The sequence below is a fragment of the Silene latifolia genome, chromosome 8, assembly GCF_048544455.1.
Source record: "Silene latifolia isolate original U9 population chromosome 8, ASM4854445v1, whole genome shotgun sequence".
NCBI lineage: Eukaryota > Viridiplantae > Streptophyta > Magnoliopsida > Caryophyllales > Caryophyllaceae > Silene > Silene latifolia.
Window position 1 is genome coordinate 18,310,720 of NC_133533.1, and position 20,840 is coordinate 18,331,559.

The window sequence follows — 20,840 nt, forward strand, 5'->3', positions numbered from 1 at the left end:
ATATAACTAAAACATAAACAGTGAAAATTAGTCGACAAGAGGGCAATATCGTCAAGGATGCCTGCAATTAGGTAATGTCTTGCTCCATTCCCTGCCCACTGGAGCAGAAGTTGAAAACAATCCGAAGAGACTTCCACATGAAGGAATCCGCAATCTCTCGCCCATTTAAGTGCCTTCGCAACCTCTAGTGCCTCCGCCTGTAATGGTAATACAGCAAATCCCCTTCCATTACCGTTATTGATCACATGGCCCCCCCATGTCCAGAGCAATCCACCCCCATGATGCTTCACACGATTTCCGCCAGCTTGCATCGACCATCAGCCTGATCATAGAGCATGAGCCCACCGTACCCGTAACGTAAATTGGATTTCCATTACGGATCAAACTCATCCCCAGCCCCTGGTCGGTACCCCCATCATCTTGAGTCCCACTAGATCCCCGCGCCAACGCATTTCTAGCTTCGGTCCTAGCCTCCATTGCCACCCCAATCAAACGGTTATAAATCCTGAAAAAAGCCTCAGGAAAGAATCCTTCCCCCCTGAATCTAACATCATTACGCAAATTCCATATAGACACTATGATAGCTAAGAATTGTATCGTCGGTACCTCCCAGTCCTCAAGAGTTCGTAGGTAATGAGTCCAATTAATAATCCAATCGGCAGTACTGATGTTTCCCGCCTGTGCAGTGTTCACTCCCAGCGGTGAACCGGCCCAAATCCTCGCCGCCACCTCACAATCTTTGAAAATATGGTCAATAGATTCAACAATATCACAGTTGCTACTGCACAGGCAACATGATGAGCTCCATGTTATGTGTCGCTTCTCAAATTCCTCTCCCACTGGTAGAGAATTTGAGAGAATCTTCCAAACCAAGATTGTAACACCCCGTAAATTTGAAGACATTTATTATATTTTAAAACTAATATTTTAATCCAATTTAATTTAATATTAATTTATTTGAAATAATAATAATTTGATAAAATATAATTTTATTTTAGTTTGAAGTAATGTAATCACTTTTGATAGTTTAGAAATGTTTAAAAGTAATTTAAACTATATTTAAACCTTTTACTTTGATAAAATAGATTTCTGATAAAAGTCGTAATATTGGGATTTTCCCATTTCTTACGGTCGTTGGGTAAACGAGTTTGATATTGGGCATATGAGTACTTAATCTTTTAGTAAAATCGTGTTTAAGAACTTTAATATTCTCGGAAATCGCGTTCGACAAATATTTCTAATTACCGTCGAAGCAAACCCAAAACGTAAACAATTGACCCCCTCCCCATGCCCATTTGGACCGGCCCTATCCCCTCCAATTGCCTCATCTTTCCATTTTTATTTCCTCCATAATTCACTCTCTCTCTTCCTTTCATCAAACACCAAATTCCTCTCAAAATAACCTTCTTACAATCCCTAAAACCACCATAAATCCTTCATTTCTCCACCAATTTGCATAAAACTTATATATTTGGAATCCTCTCTTCAATCCTCATCTACTAGTAAGCTTTATTTTCATTTCCCCCAATTTCGTTTCGGGTCTTATCTTTTTAGGGTTTCGAATTTAGGACTAATTTATGTGTTTTTGTTGTTCTGATAGGTGAAGAATATGAAGATGAGTTAGGAGACTCGTATATTGTGGAAGATGATGCATAATTTCGGTCTATAGGATCTTTCTCAAGTTTATTTTGCTCTCTTTCTAGCTTAAGGTAACTATTCCGAGTTACTCGACGAAATAATGTCACATTAGTGTTGTTTATGATGTGTTGGATGCTTATGTGATTAATAACATGTTAACTTTAATTTTCACATGAATTGTTGTTGTTAAATATGTTGTTTTTCACATGTTTAAGTGTTGAAACGGAATGAATATTGTTGATTGTTGCTTGAGACGGTATTAAATTGATCTTGAAACGGATTTTGGTGGGGAAAAAGGAAAAAGAGGGAAAAAAAACCCCAAAACAGCCCGGAAAAGGGCGCGGCTGACCCGGCAGGCCCGGTGGGTCCGGCCCGGATTTTGACCCGTCACTTTGGGTCGGGTCTTGGGTCCATTGTTTGATGTTTTGGGCCTATGGTTCATGTTTTGAAGTATGTTGGTATTTTGGCATGTAGGAAATTATTTAAGCTAATGTTTCCGTTGAATTGGTTATTTTATAAGTTGACATATTTTCTCTATGTCAATAGTTTTCACATGATAGAAATTAAAAATGGCAAGAGTATGACATTGTGGTAAATTCCGTGATGTGGGCCAAAATGGACCAAGACTCTGAGCTGGGCCAATTTGACCAAATGAGTTTGGTCAAGCTAGGTTTAAACCGGTCAGCCTCGATTTGACCGATGACCCGTCGCGGGACTAGGGTCGAGGATTTGTCTTTGAGTATGATTGTCTTTTCACATATTGGTTGTTGGATGCTTTGGATGCCTTATGCTTGAGTCTTGTTGCCTCCTTGCCATTTTAGCTTGTTCTCATGGATTATGGTACTGTTGGTTAGCTAGAATTTGGATTATTATTGATATTGGAGATATTGTTGGATTGTCAGCTGAATATGCTCCTGCGTAGCCTTTCATATGTTAGGGTGTGTATGATCATTTGTGTGTGCAAGTTTGGACTTTTTGCCCCTCTTATGGTTAATTTGGTATCCTACTTGTCTTGTGTGGCGTGGGCTAAAGTATTCAAGCTGGGACTAGGTCCTAGGTGAGTATTTCGGCCTTCGTCATAGATAGGCCCTTATAGTCTTTGACGAGTGTATGTTCACCGCTTAATAGCCTTTGTGTCTTAGCTTGGTGGGTTTATATCCAAGTTAGGGTATGACTTCCTGACGTACTCTTAGAAGTATGTAGTCAGCTTAAGTACTAGCCAACCCTTTGGTGGACTCCTTAAGGGTACTCATGTGTGGTTATCATGGGTCTTGGATGCGGTAGTTTTCCGCATGTCGCTAGGTCTGCGCAGGTTTAGGACTAGGGTGTTTACCTTATCTCGTGGTATAGACTCGAGTTACAGAGTGACTATTGACTGTACTAAGAACTTATGCATGTCTCTAGATATATTGTCCTTTCTTGTTTGATGATTCTATGAATCATAGAAGGTGAGATGCAAGCCGACTATGGTTGATAGAGTTTGGATTCCCGGATGTTATGTGATTCACATGATAGTGTAGTATGAGTCGGTCTAGTATTCACATGCTAGGACTATGTGTTGTTATATTGTTGTTCACATGATAAGCACGATTGTCTAGCATCTATATGCTAAGGCTATGTGTTACTCATATTCATATTCTTATGTTTACATGTTATATTAATTATGACATTTCGTGGCTGGGAGAACTCGAAGTTACTCCCCACTGACTGTGGCTTTCGTATTTGTATAAAATGCGATCGACGGGTACGGTGATGCTTATATGGGGTTCATGGACGAGCTAGCGAGCAAAGTAACCTTGGGACTTACTTAGATTTGGTTTTATTTGTAGAGACTCTTATACGAGTTTTTATGCTATGTCACATACATTTTAGGGACATATGTCTCCCTCTTTACATTTGGTTGTATAACTTTGTTATTCGCGACTTTAGCGATGGTTATGTTATGAAACTTCTATTTAGACCTTGTATGTTTTGACACCTTTTAATTTGGATATCTTTATAACAGGTTCAGGTTTTAAAAATTACAGGTTTTTACCCAAATGAACCTATTACAAACATATCCATGCAGTTTCATTCTAGAATTACGTGTTTACTTTTCCGCAATGAATGAAGGTGTCACAAAGATTTTCCACGATTGTGGTCCAGGCAAACTGGGGAATACACGGTTAAAACCGGCTATGGGATCCTTTGTAGTGATTTGTTTGCCAGGAAAGCTACTGTGTTGGATAGATCGAGAATGAATGCAAAATGTCACTTGTATGAAAACCTTTCTTTACCGTTGCGAAAAAAAAAACTGATCATTGTTTTACCCATCAAAATCATTTTTCGAATGTGGCTTTGTAAATGGGTAAGCACCCGATTGGGAAGTTTCCGGGTATATAAACCCTGCTCGCTCCAAGATTAATGGGGACTAGCATAGACGGTCCCTAACCATTTTTAAAGCAACAAATTAAAGCAAAGAATAAAGGATTGACCAGGAAACCCTTGTTTGCAATTATCTGTTTGTAATTGCCATTGTCATGTCAACCTTAAACTAACAACTATTTTGAGTTAGATCAAGGAATGTTTCGTTGTTGACTTTGGTATTTGTTGATGTGCCCTTTATTCTGCCTGTACATCCTCTATCCGTCTACACAACAACAACATTATCCCAATAAAGCCCTCCAGCAAATTGCGAGCTGGGGTGGAATGAGGGGTGTCAGATTTCGGATGTGCGCATCCTTACCCTTGTGTTAGCAACAACAACAAAAAAACTGTATCCGAATGACCTAAGATGAAAATTGCTTTAAGAATTACATCCAAGGGACTGAAATTTCACAAGAGAAAGAAACGCAGCCACTTTACCTAGTCATTTGCATTATTCCATCTATCCGTCGTCTATGCCTTCCCTAATACAAAATATAACAATAACGGGAATTGAATTCTTGTCTGTCACGACTTTACCAATGTCGATAAAATGATTCATCCGATCAGATGCTTATGATTTATGACCTTTGGGTTATGCGAATGTCAAACGTATGTTCTTGAGGGTTGATTAGCCGGCCATAATACTAATACTAATAATAATAATCTGAAATTCTAATTACTGGTTCGTGCATTCCACATATTTAAACGACTACGTGATTGTCCACTACTATACTAGACATAATTGTCATAACAGCAAGTAATCCATACATATTATTGTAATAAACAAATTAAACTCAAACATGTATATATATCGACACAAATCGACTCAAAATTATACCAAAAATCGAAAAAACAAAACAAAAAATTAAAAATGACGAGTGTAACAAGTTTTGCATTAGTTGCTGGGTTAATCTTGGCAATGGGTCAAGTCGGAGTGTTCGGGTGGTTAGATCCGAGTGAGTTGACTAATAAGCTACCCATATCAGGGTTGCAAGTCGGGTATTACCGCGGGAAGTGCCCCGATAAGAGTATCGACATTCAGGGGTTTATTGAACACATTGTCGAAGAACATTTCTATAGCGATAAAACTACACTTCCTGCTTTCCTCAGAATGCAATTCCATGATTGTTTTGTTAATGTGAGCATCATCCTTATTTGTTGTCTATATTTTGTTTTCTTTGTTATAACATAATCTCTTCGATCAGTCGATATATATATATAAGAACGTGTACGTACATCCGACCCTTAAAACGGAATCCGTACTAATTTAGTAATGTGACTTTGAAAGGGATGTGATGCATCGATCCTGATATATGGAAGTGCAACCGAGAGAGTCCATGCTGCTAACGCCGGAGTGAGGGAATACGATTTCCTCGATGATTTGAAGGCTAAAGTCGAAACCATATGCCCTGACACCGTCTCTTGCGCTGATCTCATCGCTATTGCTACAACTACTGTGCTCAAGCTGGTAATGTTCATTTAAATTCTTTTCTTTTTTGGGATATTTTCTCGTGTACTCCTCAACTTTTAATTTTCTTGCAAAAAAAACTTTGACCGTTGATAACTCCTGGCTACAAGTTTAGAATACGATAATTTTATTTTTCAAATTGACCGTCTTTAAAAGGTCTTCAGTTTGAAAAAAAATTCACCGACGTCTCAACTCGTAGTCGGGAATTATGGTCAGTCAAAGTTTATTCGTTAAAAAAGGTTTGACCAACCATAACTACCGGTTACAAGTTCAAAAAGCGGTGAATTTTTTTCTAAAATTCAAGACCTTGACGAGATAATTGGTTTGAAAAAAAATTACGGTTTTCTGAACTCGTAACAGAGAATTATTGTCGGTCAATGTCTTTTTGTGAAAAACGAGGGTACACCTTAAAAAACGAAAAAATCCAGGCGTACACGAATGAATATCCCCTTTTTTTTCATAATTTAACTCGTAAGTATAATATTTACAGGGAGGAGGGCCGAATTACCCCGTACAAACAGGGCGAAAGGACGGAACTAGATCAAATGCAGGAGATGTGAAACTTCCAAGACCGTCTGTAAACGTGCAACAAAGTTTTGAATTCTTCAAGGCCAAAGGGTTTTCTTTGGAGGAAATGGTTGCTCTTATAGGTACGTACCCGACTAGTTAAGATAGCTGAAATCTACGCGTGGTGAATAACATAATACTGATGATTACACAAAATGCGTAGGTTGTCACACAGTCGGGATTGCACATTGCGGAACATTCCAAAACCGTCTCTATCCCGGTAATACTGAATATGACCCTGAGATGGATGGGAGCCTACGATGGCAGTTGAGTGAAAAATGTCCTCAATACGAAACATCAACTGAAGCGGTTTTACTCGACCAAGGTAGTGGAGGGTACTCAAATTATTACAGTGACGATAAATTCGACGTCTCTTTCTTCCATCAAATATTACAGCAAAGGGGAGTCCTCACAATCGACCAAGCCCTAGCTCGTGATCCTAGTACAGCAAACACGGTGCGTAGCTTCGCCGGTAGCCAAGGCTTGTTTAATGCTATATTGGCACAAGCTATGGTGAAATTGCAAGCCGTTGATGTCAAAACTGGACTTGATGGAAACATCAGGAAGGTCTGCAGTAAATTCAATTAACGAGACCACCCCACCGTGCTAGCTGGTTATGGACTACTCCCTCCATTTCGGTCCATAAGCTCAGTATCATCTCGTAAAGTCAGAGGAAAATTATTGACTACGACAGAGGGAATACTATCTTTTGATATTTTGGTTGTTATTTTTTGAATTGTTTTTAATAGAATCGGAGAAGGGAGAAATTCTTAAAGCGGTTGTGATATTATTGATAATTGTTCGTGTTTTCACAATTACAATCGTACCGTATTTATAGTACTCGTAAGATCTCCTGAAGAGTTAAGAACGATTGAACACCTAAGAGGGGGGGGGGGGGTGAATTAAGTGTACCTTTTAAAAAATTTCTCGTTTACTTGGTTAAAAATAAACACAAGTAAAAACTATTAAGTACTAACTTGAGAAACTTAATGGATAGTAAGTTCACAAGCGGTACAGCAGGTCTATGCAACAGTATGATGGACTGTTGCACAGCACTGGCAACGAGATAGGTAGATAAAAATGCAAAGGATAAACGAATGTAAAAGTAAATAAACAAACAAGACGATGTTTAAAAAATTGGTTCAGCTCCTACTCCGGAGCCTACGTCCAACAGTTATTTTATTATATTGCTTGTTTAGAAATTTACTCAAACTTAACTAAACCCCTTACAATGAAAATAACTCGCCAACTTACTCCGGTTGCAATTGCTTGAAGCTACTCCGCTTCAAGACTTTCCCTTACTCAAAGCTACTCCGCTTCAAGACTTAAAGTTCTATCTCAACGGTTTATAGAGTTAGAATCTCAGTGGTTCACTTAAGAACATGGAGATTACAATTAAGACCTAAATACGAAAATCATTGAACATATTTTTTATGCAACAGTAAAGCGAACTGATACTTGGAGATTTTAGAGCTTTGAAAAACAAGTGAAGACTTTTGAAAACAGAAAACGGTTTTGCAAATATTTGAAGAACAAAGCTTAAAATGCTGAAATGATTTTGCAAATGTTTTACAATGAGTGTTCTGAAAAGTCTTAGCAATAAATGATAAATGAGATGGTTATTTATAGAAGGAAGAAGTGTGTAAGAGAAGGATCTTTATTTAACACTTCTACACTCTAATATCCATGGGTTTGTAAGTTGTTTATCATTTAAAAATAAAGAAGAACAATCAAGTTGCAAGGCTCAAGGCAGCTGCATTTTTCCAAAGCAAAGAGTGTTTCCCATAAAATTTATGGGAACTCACAATTTCGCCCAAAATGGAAAAAGCAAAAGACCCATTTTTAGCATGAGAATCCACTTGCATTAATAGGATTGACATCTTTATTTAGCTTGCAAGAATATCCTTTTTGTTCTCATTTGTTCTTCAGATTTGAAAAATGATATTTCTTTATAACACAATAAAGCTTTTGAAAGGTTTTGAACACTTGTGAATTTTTCCGAAAATTCTCCATACGTTAGTACCAGAAACCGTGATGCAACAGTCACAGGGACTGTTGCATGGTTTTGCAATCACTAATGCGAAAAAGAGGATATGTTAAACTACCTCGTTTACAACATTCATTCTAGGCAATGGTCATTCTTGACTTGTCTTTCATCTTGATCATCTTGTTACTTTGATTAGCTCGTGGACTTTTTGATTGATCATCAATAGCTTCAATTTTGCTAAACAACTTAACTAAGAGACAAACAATTAAATAACAAATGAAACTTGGCATCATCAACCAAATGTGTTCTAACATCTCCTTATATAGGAAACCATAATAATATAACTTATTTTATTCTAATTACGGTATATTACTGATGGGGCATATTCTGCACCTGCTGACCGAGTCAACATATTGACCAAGGTCAAAGCCAAAAGACAACAAGTCAAAGGAAAAGCGACCTAACCGACGAAGCCTGTCGGCCTGTCACTTGGGTCTCGGCTAGGCAACTAGCCGGCCGAGAGGCATATCCGCGTACTCACATCCAGTCCCCTCGGCATGGAGTCAACCAGGCCTGCCGGCCTGTCATGGGTCCCTCGGCCGAGGGCAAGACAGTCTTTCCACCTGCTATGCCACTTGGCCACTACGTGACAAAAGGTGAAAGTCTATAAATACTCCACATCTCTCATTGAGAAAACGATCCAAAACTAACTGGAAAACCTGGTATAAACTCCCTTATCTCTCTACAATATACTTTGCCAAGTTAACATACAACTTATCTCTCTAAGTTTACTGACTTGAGCGTCGGAGTGAGTACGTTCGGCCCCAAGCCGAGCCCTCAGTTTGTTTATCTTTACAGGAAAGAGAGGAAGGAAGAGACGAGCAACGACATCATTCTACAAGCTTAAGTGGTCACAATCCTGCTTCGGAATTACACCCGGAACAATTGGCGCCGTCTGTGGGAAAGCGTACTAAAAGTTAGTCACCTACATTACAAAAAAAAAAAACCATTCAGCGAGCTAAGAAGATGTCAAAGCAACAAGAAACTGTGATTGAAGGAACTGCATTCTTCCAGGATGACACGTTCCGCATTCCGAGATCGGCGATCCCCCACCGCCGAGTCATCGAGCGGTGATGTTCGGGATGCCGAAAGAGCCAGAAACACCGCTGCCGACCGACCAAGTCATCGTCATGGGACATGTGGTCGATGCGGCCAAGTTAAAGCTATTCCTGGACCTGATGGGTAGTACGCCGATCACCCCTGTCACGACGACGGTGACGGCAGCGCATCCACAGGTGACCAGGGCCCATAAAGTGACTCCGAACAACTTGACCGGAGCGATACAAGGAGCTGGGCATGCTAGGACGCCGGCAGAGCCCGTGGTGCCAGTGGCGGAGACTCCGAGTCCTTCCCCCACTCGCGGGAGGACAGCGCCACGCGGCGGCAACAACGAGGCCTCGCCCGAAGGAATGAAAGAAGTCCGACTCACCAAAGTCAGACAAGAAGCCCTTCCCGCCAGAGGGAGAGAAGCCGGACTAAGGTTGCGAGGAGCCGATCGCCGCGTGTCATTCGACACGTGGTCAGACAGCCCCTCAGTACCTATGTCCTAGAGGTCCATGTGCCGACTAAGCTGAAGCTGCCGCCCATATCATACAAAGGGGATAGTGACCCGACCGACCATGCCGAGGCTTTAGAGTCGTACATGTCGGTATGGGAGCAGCCTGATGAGGTGTGGTGCCGAGTCTTTCCAACGACCCTACATGGGATGGCTCAGAGTTGGTACAAGGGGCTACCTAATGGCTCGGTATACTGTTATGCCGACCTGAGAGACAATTTCATAGCCCAGTATGCTTGCAACAAGAGAAGGGCCGTGGAAACATCAGATCCCCTAACTATCCGACAGGGGGAGGACGAGTCCCTCCGAAGCTATGTGAAAAGGTTCGACGCTAAGGTTCAACAGATCCGTGAGCTGAACACCGAACTGGCGGCCTTCGCGCTGATGAAAGGCCTCCCGAAAGGCGAGTTTAAAAACGAGCTGATCAAGTGCGAGGACCTCAACTTAGACTCCGCCAGAAAGATGGCCGACCGAGCCGTAAAGGTGGAGGACTATCACAAAACCTGGGTAGGCCACAGTGAAGCTGGGCACCCAGAGAGGAAGAGCCGCCGGGACAACGTAGATGAAGGACGCCGTGACGGGAATAGGTCACGACCTGAGAGATTTAATAGGAAACAGCACTCGGCGGGCGCCGGGGGGAGTTCGGGACCGTACAACCAAAAGCGGTACAGCAGTCACACCCCCCTGGTCGCCTCTCCAGCCGAGGTCTTCACCCTAAGCAAGAATGATGGACAGAAGTGGGCAAGGCCCCCCAAGGCGAGGGGGGACGGTGACACAAGCCAGTTTTGCGAATACCGCGGCCACACCGGCCATAAAAATGACAACTGCCGACATCTAAGGAACGCCATCGAAGAGCTAATCCGAAAGGGGAGCCTCATCAAGTATGTAGCTGGAGGCCCAGGAACAAGCGCCGATGGGGCGAATAGAAAATCGGAATTCCAACGGATGGGAGTGATCCAGGTTGTCATCGGGGAAAACGAGAACGGTGGGTCAGCTAATGGGCACAAACGGCACCTAAATGAGTTGTACCAAGACATCAACTTTGTGCCTAAAACAGCGATCCCCGCATCCACCATCCCCGATATAACCATCGGAAAGAAGGATTATGAAGGAGTCATCGCCCCGCACAGCGACCCGCTTGTAGTCCACCTGGATATAGCCAACCACTTGGTCAAAAGGTACCTGATTGACACAGGCGCCTACACGAACATCATGTTCAGGGAGTGCTTTCTTAATCTCGGTCTGAAGATTGGAGACCGAGCCCTCGCACTAACCCGCTATACTGACTTCTCCGGGGCCGGCCTGGTACCCCGGGGTCAATCGGGATCGCCGGTGATGTTCGGCCAAGCGGATGCGGCCAAAAATGTTTTATCTGAGTTCGTGGTTATTGATGGCTCGTCTGCCTACAATGTCCTCATAGGCCGGGTCATTTTGAGCGAGACCGGTGCAGTGATGTCCATCCGGGCCCTGACATTGATGTACGTCTCGGACCGGGGGGAAGCACAAAAGCTCGTCTCAAAGGACGAGAGAGACGAAATCGTCAATATCCAAGTGTCTGCCAGGGGGTGCAACATGCAATCCCTCAAAGTGGCGAAGAAATCGGAGAAAGGGAAGAGCCCATCCTTGCAGCAGGAACGCGAACCGATGGACACTAATGTCGGCATGGTCGAAGGAGCTGAGACCGAGGAAGTGGAAATTGACCCAGAGCGCACCGTAACTGTCGGTGCCGACCTAGAGCCAAAATTCAGAGCTGATCTCCTAGACCTGCTGAGGAAGAACAAAGATGTCTTCGCATACTCAGCTGCCGAGATGCCAGGCGTGAGCCGGGAAGTGATCGTTCACAAGCTGAACGTACTCTCCACCGCTCGGCCTGTCAAGCAGAAGATGAGGAACTCCTCGGCCGAGAAGGATGAGGCCATCAAAGCTGAAGTAGACAAATTATTAGCGGCGGGCTTTATCATGCCTTGTACTTACCCTGAGTGGTTAGCAAATGTTGTAATGGTGAAGAAATCGTCAGGGGCGTGGAGGATGTGTGTTGATTTTACCAATCTTAATAAAGCGTGCCCTAAAGAATGCTATCCCTTGCCTCGAATAGATAGTTTAATTGACGCCACGGCAGGCTACACTATGCTAAGCCTGCTAGACGCCTTCTCAGGGTATCATCAGGTATTCATGGCCGAGGAAGATATGCCTAAGTGCGCATTCATCACCATTCACGGCACATACATGTATAAAATGATGTTCGGTTTGAAGAACGCTGGCGCAACTTACACTAGGTTGGTGGACAAAGTGTTCCAAAATCAAAAAGGGCGAAACATCGAGGCTTACGTCGACGATGCTATTGTAAAAAGCAAGTCTGACAGCGAGCACTTGGCTGATTTGAGCGAGACATTTTGTTCACTAAGGAAATATAAAATGAATCTTAACCCAAAGAAATGCAGCTTCGGTGTCTGGGCCGGCAAGTTCCTCGGCGTGCTTGTCAGCGCCAGGGGAATTGATGCCAATCCAGAGAAAGTCCAAGCGATACTAGACCTACCGGAGCCGAGAAATCGAAAAGAGGTTATGACGCTGACCGGAAGGATGGCGGCTCTTGCCCGCTTCATCTCTCGGTCGGCCGACAAGAGCACTCCGTTCTTTAAAGTGCTAAAGGGGAATAAAGACTTTAGCTGGGGGGAGGAACAGAGCACGGCTTTCAGGCAACTGAAAGCCCACCTTCTGACACTACCGACTGTCGCCCGCACGTACGCTAGGGGAGACGCTATATCTATACTTAGCATTTACCTCGCCCACGATCGGTCGTAATCGTCGAGGAAGAAAATAAGCAAAGAATACCCAATTTACTTTATCACCATACACTCGCCGAAAGAAATTACCCTTTAATCGAAAAGGCAGCCCTCGCCGTCGTCGTTGCCGCAAGGAAGCTAAAACCCTACTTCGACGCACATCCCGTGACGGTCTTAACCGACCAGCCATTGGAGAAAGCATTAGAAAAATTCGAAAAATTCGGCAGACTTATCAAATGGGCAGTGGAGCTCTCTGGCTTTGGCATTCAGTACAAGCCGAGGCTTTCGATAAAGGGCAAGCGCTTGCAGACTTCCTGGCCGAGTGCACATATCAAGAAGAATCACATCCCGGCGTGTGGGAAGTATATACCGACGGGTCCTCCACGGCGAACAGCTCAGGAGCCGGCATTCTTATCATCAGCCCTAACGGAGACGAGTTTGAGTACGCCTTGAAGTTTACCTTCCCGGCCTCAAATAATGAATCCGAATATGAGGCGGTGATAACTGGAGTTGAGTTAGCTAGAGCTGCCGGGGCGGAGCATATTGTGGTGAAAACAGACTCGCTCTTAGTGACTAATCAAATCCGAGGAAAGTATGAGACTCGAGACGATGGGATGGTAAGGTACCTAGAGAGGGTAACAGCTGACACCTCAAAATTTAAATCCTTCCAAATACAGTGCATCCCCAGGTCTGAGAACAACCGAGCCGACGCTCTCTCAAAACTTGTCAGTTCAAGCACCAAAAATGTCAGTCGAACCGTGCTGGTGGATATCAGAAATGCTAAAAGTATCACTAAGACCGTCGGCATGGTGGGCGACATCGAAGCCGAGACGACGTGGATGACTCCGATAATGAAATACAAGCTGACAAAAGAGTTACCGGAGGACCGCAGTCTCTCTCAGAAGATAAGAAGGATCGCTGCAAGATACTTAGTGTTCGAAGACGAATTGTACAGAAGGTCCGTAATAAGACCACTCTTGAAATGTGTCGGTCCAGCCGACGCGGAGCTTATACTTACAGAGATTCACGAAGGCATCTGAGGACACCACATGGGGGCGAGAACGCTAGCCCACAAAGCTCTCTGGCCGGCTACTTCTGGCCTACCATGCTGAAAGATTCCAGGGCAAAAACCAAGAAGTGCAAGAATTGTCAGATGCATGCTCCGGTAATACATGCACCTTCCCGAGACCTGCAACCAATACTCAGTCCCCTACCATTTGCACAGTGGGGGATTGATTTATTAGGACCATTTCCGACGGCCTCCGGAGGAAGGAAGTACCTGATTGTCGCCGTTGACTACTTCACCAAATGGGTCGAGGCTGTCGCGGTACCTGCCAAGACCACGGTGGCCGTAAGGAAGGTGATTTGGGAGAACATCATAACTCGTTTTGGGTTACCCCAAGTCATTGTATTTGACCACGGCCGAGAGTTTTGGAGCGACATGGTGATGAATTGGTTGGAGGAGCTCGGTATCAAATTTGCATATTCTTCCGTCTGCCACCCTCAGAGCAACGGGCAGGCGGAAGCAGCTAATAAAACAATCCTGAACGGGTTGAAAAAGAAGGTTGAAGATCTAAAGGGAAGATGGGCTGATGAACTACCCGGCGTCCTGTGGTCCCTTCGAACCACGGAGAAAGAAGCAACAGTGGCAGTCCATTCCACCTAGTCTATGGGTCCGAGGCCGTCCCCGCTAATTGAAGCGGCGGTGCGGCATTCGTAACGCAAACCTTTAACCTGCATTTAAAATGAAGAAGGCCCGAGAGCCTCCCTAGACACGGTCGAAGAAAGTCGAGATACGGCACGGCTCAACTTGGCAAAAGATATCAAAACCGAATGAGAAGAGCCTACAACCGTAGGGTCCACAAAAGGGACTTAAGAGTAGGAGATCTAGTCCTGAGAAAGTCGGCCGCAACCAATAAAGGAAACCTCCATGGTAAGATGACGGCCAACTGGGAAGGACCCTACAGGGTAGTTGAGGAAATGAGGTCGGGGACATACCCGACGGACATGGAGGGTGTGCCTCTAATGAGCCACCGGAACACGTACAACCTTAGGAAATATTTCGTATAGCGGCGGAGGTGTCCGAGACCGTTGTGGGCACCCCAACGCGTGATTATATCTTATGAAGAGTGATCCAAGTTTTCCATCGAAATGCTTGTCCTCTCCGTAGTCGTACCAAAGTAGACGCCACGGCCAAAGCCGGCAACATCACTAGTAGACGCCACGCCAAAGCCGGCAATCACTACAAATGCGATTGATACTCGAAAGCGCCAACATGCTTAAGAACGTATAAGTACGATTGAGAAACGCAAATTTGACTGCCCCGGCCAATCCGGGAGTGGCAGAGGAAGCGATCAATATGTCTATAGATACGAATGCAGTCGAGCCGTAACCTCGATTGCCTCGGCCAAAGCCGGGAGTGACGGGGAAATGACCGATATGCTAACATGTTTACAACAGCAGTTGGGAAGCGCAAATCTGACTGCCTCGGCCAAAGCCGGTAGTGGAGGAGGAAGCGACCGACATGCCAACATGTTGCTAAGCAAATTGGGAAACGTGAACCTTGCTACCTCGGCCTGTTCAGGTGCAGCAGGAGGGCACGACCAATATGCTAAAAACGTTTAAGTACAGTTGAGATACGCAATCTAACTGCCTTGTCCAAGCCGAAGGTAAAACGAAAAAGCGCTCAATATGTTTAAAAACGTAAGAAGACAACTTAATGGAGGATGAGATCAAAGCCTCGACTAAGCCGAAGGCAAATAAACAAACTTTATTAAAAATGTTTACAAGTGAGGCAAAACAAAGTCGACGGCCGTCCCCATAGGGATAGCCTAAACACAACCTACCAAAGTTTAACAAAAAAAGAAGGAACAACAAAAGATTACAACATTAAGACATGAAGCGCCAAAAGGATGGCAGGGAGGAAAGGCTCGATAGTTGGCCCCGAACCGGGCCGTCCGAAGGGCCGGGTGAATCGGTGACGACCGCCCGTCTCCCTATGCTTGTTCTTTGTTCGCCCCAGCAGAGAGCAACATCACCAATGGTGGGCGGCCCAGAGGACGACTTGGCAGCTTCACTTGCCTTTGCCCTCTCAGCCTCCTCTCTAGCCTCCTTCACCTTAGCATCCTGGGCCGCCTTGGCCGCAGCTTCCGAGCGACCTTCGCCGCCTTCGCCTCGGCCGCATGCCTTGGCCTCCGCAGCGCCGCCTTCTCATCCAAGCTTTGTCAAAATCTTGCCACGGAAAGGTGCCTTCGGGAAGGAGCTCTTTAATCGCATCCCTGGTAGCATCTTGACTTGGTCCCGCATCGGCACACATCTCGGGGATGATGACGGTTTCAGCATCTCAATATCCTTCTCTCTCTGAGCAAGGATAGCCTTTGTGCCCTTATGCTCCTTCGCCTCGGCCAAATGCAGGGACTTCCATTTTTCCCTCTGCTCAACCATGGCCTTATAACCGCCCTCAAATTTGTTTCTCTCCTCCCACAGCTTAGCGGCATCGGCCAAGGCAGACTCAACCTTAGCTCTCTCGGCCAGGACCACCTTCTCCCGAAAAACCCGACCCCATAAGTGACCCGATTCAAAATGACTTAATGTGACCCAAAATGTCCCGAAATGACAAGTACTGAGTCATATTAATATTATATGCAGCAAAATAGAGTTTTATTGATTACCATCTTTCCTAATAAATAGTTAAATTTGCAAAATAATATTTCTTAATCAATATAAAGTGTTTTAATCATTAACCCGAAAACGACCCGACCCAAAATGACCCATACCCGAAAGTGACCCAACCCGAAGTGACCCGAAACCCAAAATGACCTAACTCGACCCAATTGACCCACTTTCCACCTCTACGCATTGGTACCAGAGGTGGCCAACTACGGTCTTAGTCACGACGGGAATTCTTGAGACACAAACCATAGGTTTGAGTGCTTGGGACAACACAGAAGGCTTTGTAAACCGCGCTAAAATTAAGCGTCAATGTGGACTTGTTCTTCAAAGCCACAAGATAAGAGCACTATACTGTTTTATTAAATTATTAGTCCCCAAAGCCACAAACAGTTTGGATACTTCAGCCTTCAAGCAAAGATTTAATGAAGTTCCGTCCTCGTATAGTGTCAACTGTCAAGTTGTCTACTCTCAAACACTCTGGCCAAGTGCCAACTTCATCAAGGATCCAATAGCTTTATAGATGTATCATGTATGTGACCGTCCTGGGGGTACACTAACAAGACACGCAACGTTGAAGCAGTCTGATGACTCTGATCTCAGGGAAGTGGCCTGTCTGATTTGGAGTTGAGAACTAAGGCGTGCTATACTTAGAAAACATAATTCATTGCAACAACCAAATGACCATAGATAATGTCACACCAAAGAAACAAGCCAGAGTTTTAACCATAAGTAAATCAAGTCAAACATAGTTCACTCTGCCAAACATTTTTAAAAAAACTAGAAGCAACATAGCTATAAATGAGCAAACAGCCGCGGGTGATCGGTGGCCACTATAGAAGCTTTAGTGCGTCAAAATTTATTCGTAGATCCATGACTTGAGGCTGCTCTGCCAGCTGACAGTGCCCTCTGGGAACCACAAAGCAATTTCCTTGGTTGCACTTTCAACTGCGTCACTTCCGTGGATGACATTTCTGCAGAAATTATTAGTTTATCAGTTGTTTGTACGTGGAGTAGATGGAGGTAATGTATGCCATCTATTGCTGAATAAAGACTTCAAGATAATGAGATAATTCGGACTAAAGCACAAAAGAAAGAGCACATCATCAAAACATGTTCTCGGCTGGATTTTGCTTAATGAAACAATACTCTTGTCAAATAGTGGATGATCTAAAGTTTCTAATGGCATGATACTCAAGGATTCGACAGAAAAAAAAACTTGATTAACCAGAATGGATTAGATTACATTAGTAAACATAATCATGAAACAATCAGAAATAAATAGTACCTTCCAATGTCAATGGCGAAATCACCACGGATGGTGCCCGGCTCAGAAGCTAGAGGGTTGGTAGCTCCAATGATCTTCCTGCCAGTGGCGACAACACCCTTGCCTTCCCAGACCATAGCAACAACAGGTCCAGAAATAATGTAATCAACCAACCCAGTGAAAAAGGGCTTGGCAGACAAGTCGGCATAGTGACACTCAGCAAAAGTGCGCTCGACATTCATAAATTTCAAACCTACACACATACCAAAAGCCAGAAATCAAATTATGGACCAACCCAAACTGCACACAAGTATAATTAAAACACTCCTATTTAACTCCATTGTATTGTGCACATAACACGAGTCAGCACACAAATAATCCAACTCCAGAACACCAAAAGCTAATACAAATTTATTCAAACCCTCCTATTTAACCCCACTATCCCATTTGCTTACTTATGAGAGAGTTTTTAAAAATGTAGCTAATTGAGTGAAATCTAGGGAGTAACGCGAAATCCGCGTGAAAATAATTTGAAACATATTCCAGCATCTATGACTAGTGATGGATCCATCTTTCAACTTTAGTCAAATACAAACATAATACAGATCACATATAAATCATAGGATAAGCTGAAGAACCAAACAAATAAATCAAGCTTCTGACTTTGACCAAACCAAAATAACATTACTCCAGAATAAGGGAAAAAACGGCATGTTAGAGCATCGAGATTACAAATTTATGAGCTTAGATTAAAGCAATCATCAAAATTGCGACTTGATCAACTCGGATTAACCGACTGATTACAACTTTATCAAATAAGAGTAACTCGAGCATCAAGACTGCAACTTTATGAACTTAGATTAACTGAAGCATCAAGATTACAACTTAGCTTAGATTAGAGCAACCCCATCAAGAATACAACTTTATCAACTTAGATTAACTCGATCAAGATTACAACTTTACCAACTTTAGATTAATCCATGCATCAAGATTACAATTTTACCAAATTGTATTAATTCAAAAAAACAATGAACTTAGATTGAGTAGATCATCAAGATTACAACTTTACTACCATTCTAATCTTCAAATACTAAATCCATTTAGATTAATACATGCATCAAGATTACAACTTTACCAAATTGTATTAATTCAAAAAAACAATGAACTCAGATTGAGTCAATCATCAAGATTACAACTTTACTACCATTCTAATCTTCAAATACTAAATCTAAAATACAATTAAAAAATTGCTGAAACTACATGAATCAGAGGAAATTATACCTTTTAGGGAGAAACCCTTCTTCTCAAATCTGCTGATAATTTCACCAACCTATACAAATCAATCAAACAAACTCACATTAGCAATTAAACCAAACCCAATTCATTATTTAAAATTTAATAAAAACCCAACTACAATCTAAGGAAATTAAGAGAAAAATAAGTAGAAAGTGAACAGACCAGTCCTCTTTGGACACCATCAGGCTTGATCATGATGAATGTTTGCTCCATTTTTATGTTATGTTTTTTTGTTTTGCTGAGAAAAAGGGTTTATGTATTAGAATGTTGGTGAGAGGAGAAAACAACGGCGAGGAATTCTGAGGTTTATATAGTGTTGTAGGAAGATTTGTGGACTTCTCTAACCCTAATTTTGTGCTCCAGAGGTTGGAATATTCGTTTGGGAAACTAGACTTTTCTACCTTGTTTTTGTGTCGGACTTTACTAGTAGTTGAATTTACTAAGGACTCTTGTCAATTGAAGATGTAAATAAATTTCAACTCTTATTCACTTGAGGGTAGACTTGGCAAACGGATTAATTGGGTCGATTTTTGGTTGTTGGGCTTTGTAATATTCGGGTTTTGTTGGGTCATTTTCAACTTATTTCGGGATAATAATCAGTTTGCGATAATAAACATTGGGTTGAATAGGGTCGGGTCAATTCGAATTTGGGTCAGATTCGGATGTAGATCGAGTTTTGTCAGGTCTACTTGAGGTCGTTATGTGGTGTACAACGGTTTTATAATATGGTATTTAGCGGTAAAAGAAGTGCGTAAGCAATATAAGTTTACTGTATAAGTGATTATTGTGTATGACTGTTGTTAGTACACGTGTGTAGCGGACAAAACGTGACAATTTTATGAAAAATAGTGATCAATGTGTTAAAAAGTGATCAACTTATCTATACTATCTAATTAAAAGGGTAGCTTGGAACATTCAGTTTTATTTCATATGACATTTTCACACCCCATTAATTCTTATTCATTTTTATTGATTATTTAATTATATTGACAATATGACATGCATGGAATAATAATTGAATTTATAAAACTATAATCTATAATTAAAAAGTAAGCCAAACTATCCACCATTATCTCAATGTCATATTTTACGTTTCATAAGATAATTTCTAAACCACTCTCATGCAAACTGGATTTTGTAAAAAAAGAATAAAAAAAAAAAAAAAAAAAAAAAAGAATAATAATAATAATAATGAAAACCTTTTACATTCCATTTCTCTTTTACTCCATATTTATGTATATTAAATTTCATAATAATGAGAAAAATCTATAACTTAACTAAATATAAAATATATATATAAATCTAATTAAAAGGCAAGCAAAACTAACTATCATCATTTACATGTCATATTTTAATTACATAATAAGACATCTTAAATCAATCTCCTGTAAAGTGGATCTTGTAAAAAAAGAAATTATAATAATAATAATAATCAAGCAAAACTTATACATTCCATTTCTCTTTATTCCTTATTAATGTTTATGTTAAATTTCATAATAATGAAAAATGATGCTCAAAAGTCATGAACCTTGATTCATATTTATCCTTATATTAATTTTGATAATAATGAAAAAAGGATGCTCGAAAGTCATAAAACGCATCCTCAATTCTTTATATATTTTTGATGGAAGACAAAATTTATAAGCCAAAATTTTTCTTATCTCTATCGTCAGTAGAACTAAATGTATCACTAAACTTTCCTATCATTCTATTAACATCAAGCTAATGGTATTAAGGTTTTAAAATTATTATCTAATTTATTTATTTTTTATGTAAATTCCATTAGGTTATGAAATGTTCATCACATTTTCAATTTCGCCGTTTGTATTTGTTTTGTTCTCATTTAGGGGCTATCAAGATTTGTGGTGTTGAGCTATTCAAAGGTTAATATACTTACATCTCTACGACTTCATTCTCATTCCCTTTTTCTTTCACTATTTAAGAGGAAACTTAAGTTAATAACGATAATATTGCATAAAACAAATTTCACTATTTTATTGGTTAATTCAGACTAATTGAGTTACTTTTTTTTATTATAGGGTCGATTCGTTAGAAAAAAAAAAGACTATATGGAGAAGTAAAATACTAGGATTGCTTAAATAACTATATATTGGAGACTAACCACAAGATTGACGACAACAACG

General features: G+C 41.8%; 2 protein-coding genes across 2 annotated transcripts; one reads left to right on the forward strand and one right to left on the reverse strand.

The window, feature by feature from the left end:
* Window positions 1-4,915: 4,915 nt before the first annotated feature.
* LOC141594800 (peroxidase 57-like) lies at window positions 4,916-6,667 on the forward strand. The gene is made up of 4 exons (XM_074414789.1): window positions 4,916-5,182; window positions 5,333-5,512; window positions 6,003-6,162; window positions 6,243-6,667. The coding sequence occupies exons 1-4, from the start codon at window positions 4,916-4,918 to the stop codon at window positions 6,665-6,667; spliced, it is 1,032 nt and encodes a 343-aa protein (XP_074270890.1).
* Window positions 6,668-16,780: 10,113 nt separating this feature from the next.
* Window positions 16,781-19,078, reverse strand: LOC141596528 (nucleoside diphosphate kinase 1). The gene is made up of 4 exons (XM_074416728.1): window positions 18,859-19,078; window positions 18,682-18,730; window positions 17,422-17,653; window positions 16,781-17,107 (listed from the first exon to the last, which is right to left on the reverse strand). Exons 1-4 carry the CDS (start codon window positions 18,907-18,909, stop codon window positions 16,993-16,995), a joined length of 447 nt encoding a protein of 148 aa, XP_074272829.1. The 5' UTR covers window positions 18,910-19,078; the 3' UTR covers window positions 16,781-16,992.
* Window positions 19,079-20,840: the final 1,762 nt, after the last annotated feature.

Bases quoted from the DNA above. Each gene is read 5' to 3' on its own strand.
- LOC141594800 (XM_074414789.1), top strand. From the start codon at position 4,916: ATGACGAGTGTAACAAGTTTTGCATTAGTTGCTGGGTTAATCTTGGCA. The intron at 5,183-5,332 runs GTGAGCATCATC...TGACTTTGAAAG, and splicing joins TCCATGATTGTTTTGTTAAT to GGATGTGATGCATCGATCCT. The intron at 5,513-6,002 runs GTAATGTTCATT...TAATATTTACAG, and splicing joins CAACTACTGTGCTCAAGCTG to GGAGGAGGGCCGAATTACCC.
- LOC141596528 (XM_074416728.1), bottom strand. From the start codon at position 18,909: ATGGAGCAAACATTCATCATGATCAAGCCTGATGGTGTCCAAAGAGGA. The intron at 18,731-18,858 runs GTCTGTTCACTT...TGATTTGTATAG, and splicing joins ATGGTGTCCAAAGAGGACTG to GTTGGTGAAATTATCAGCAG. The intron at 17,108-17,421 runs GTACTATTTATT...TAATTTCTGCAG, and splicing joins TTCGCCATTGACATTGGAAG to AAATGTCATCCACGGAAGTG.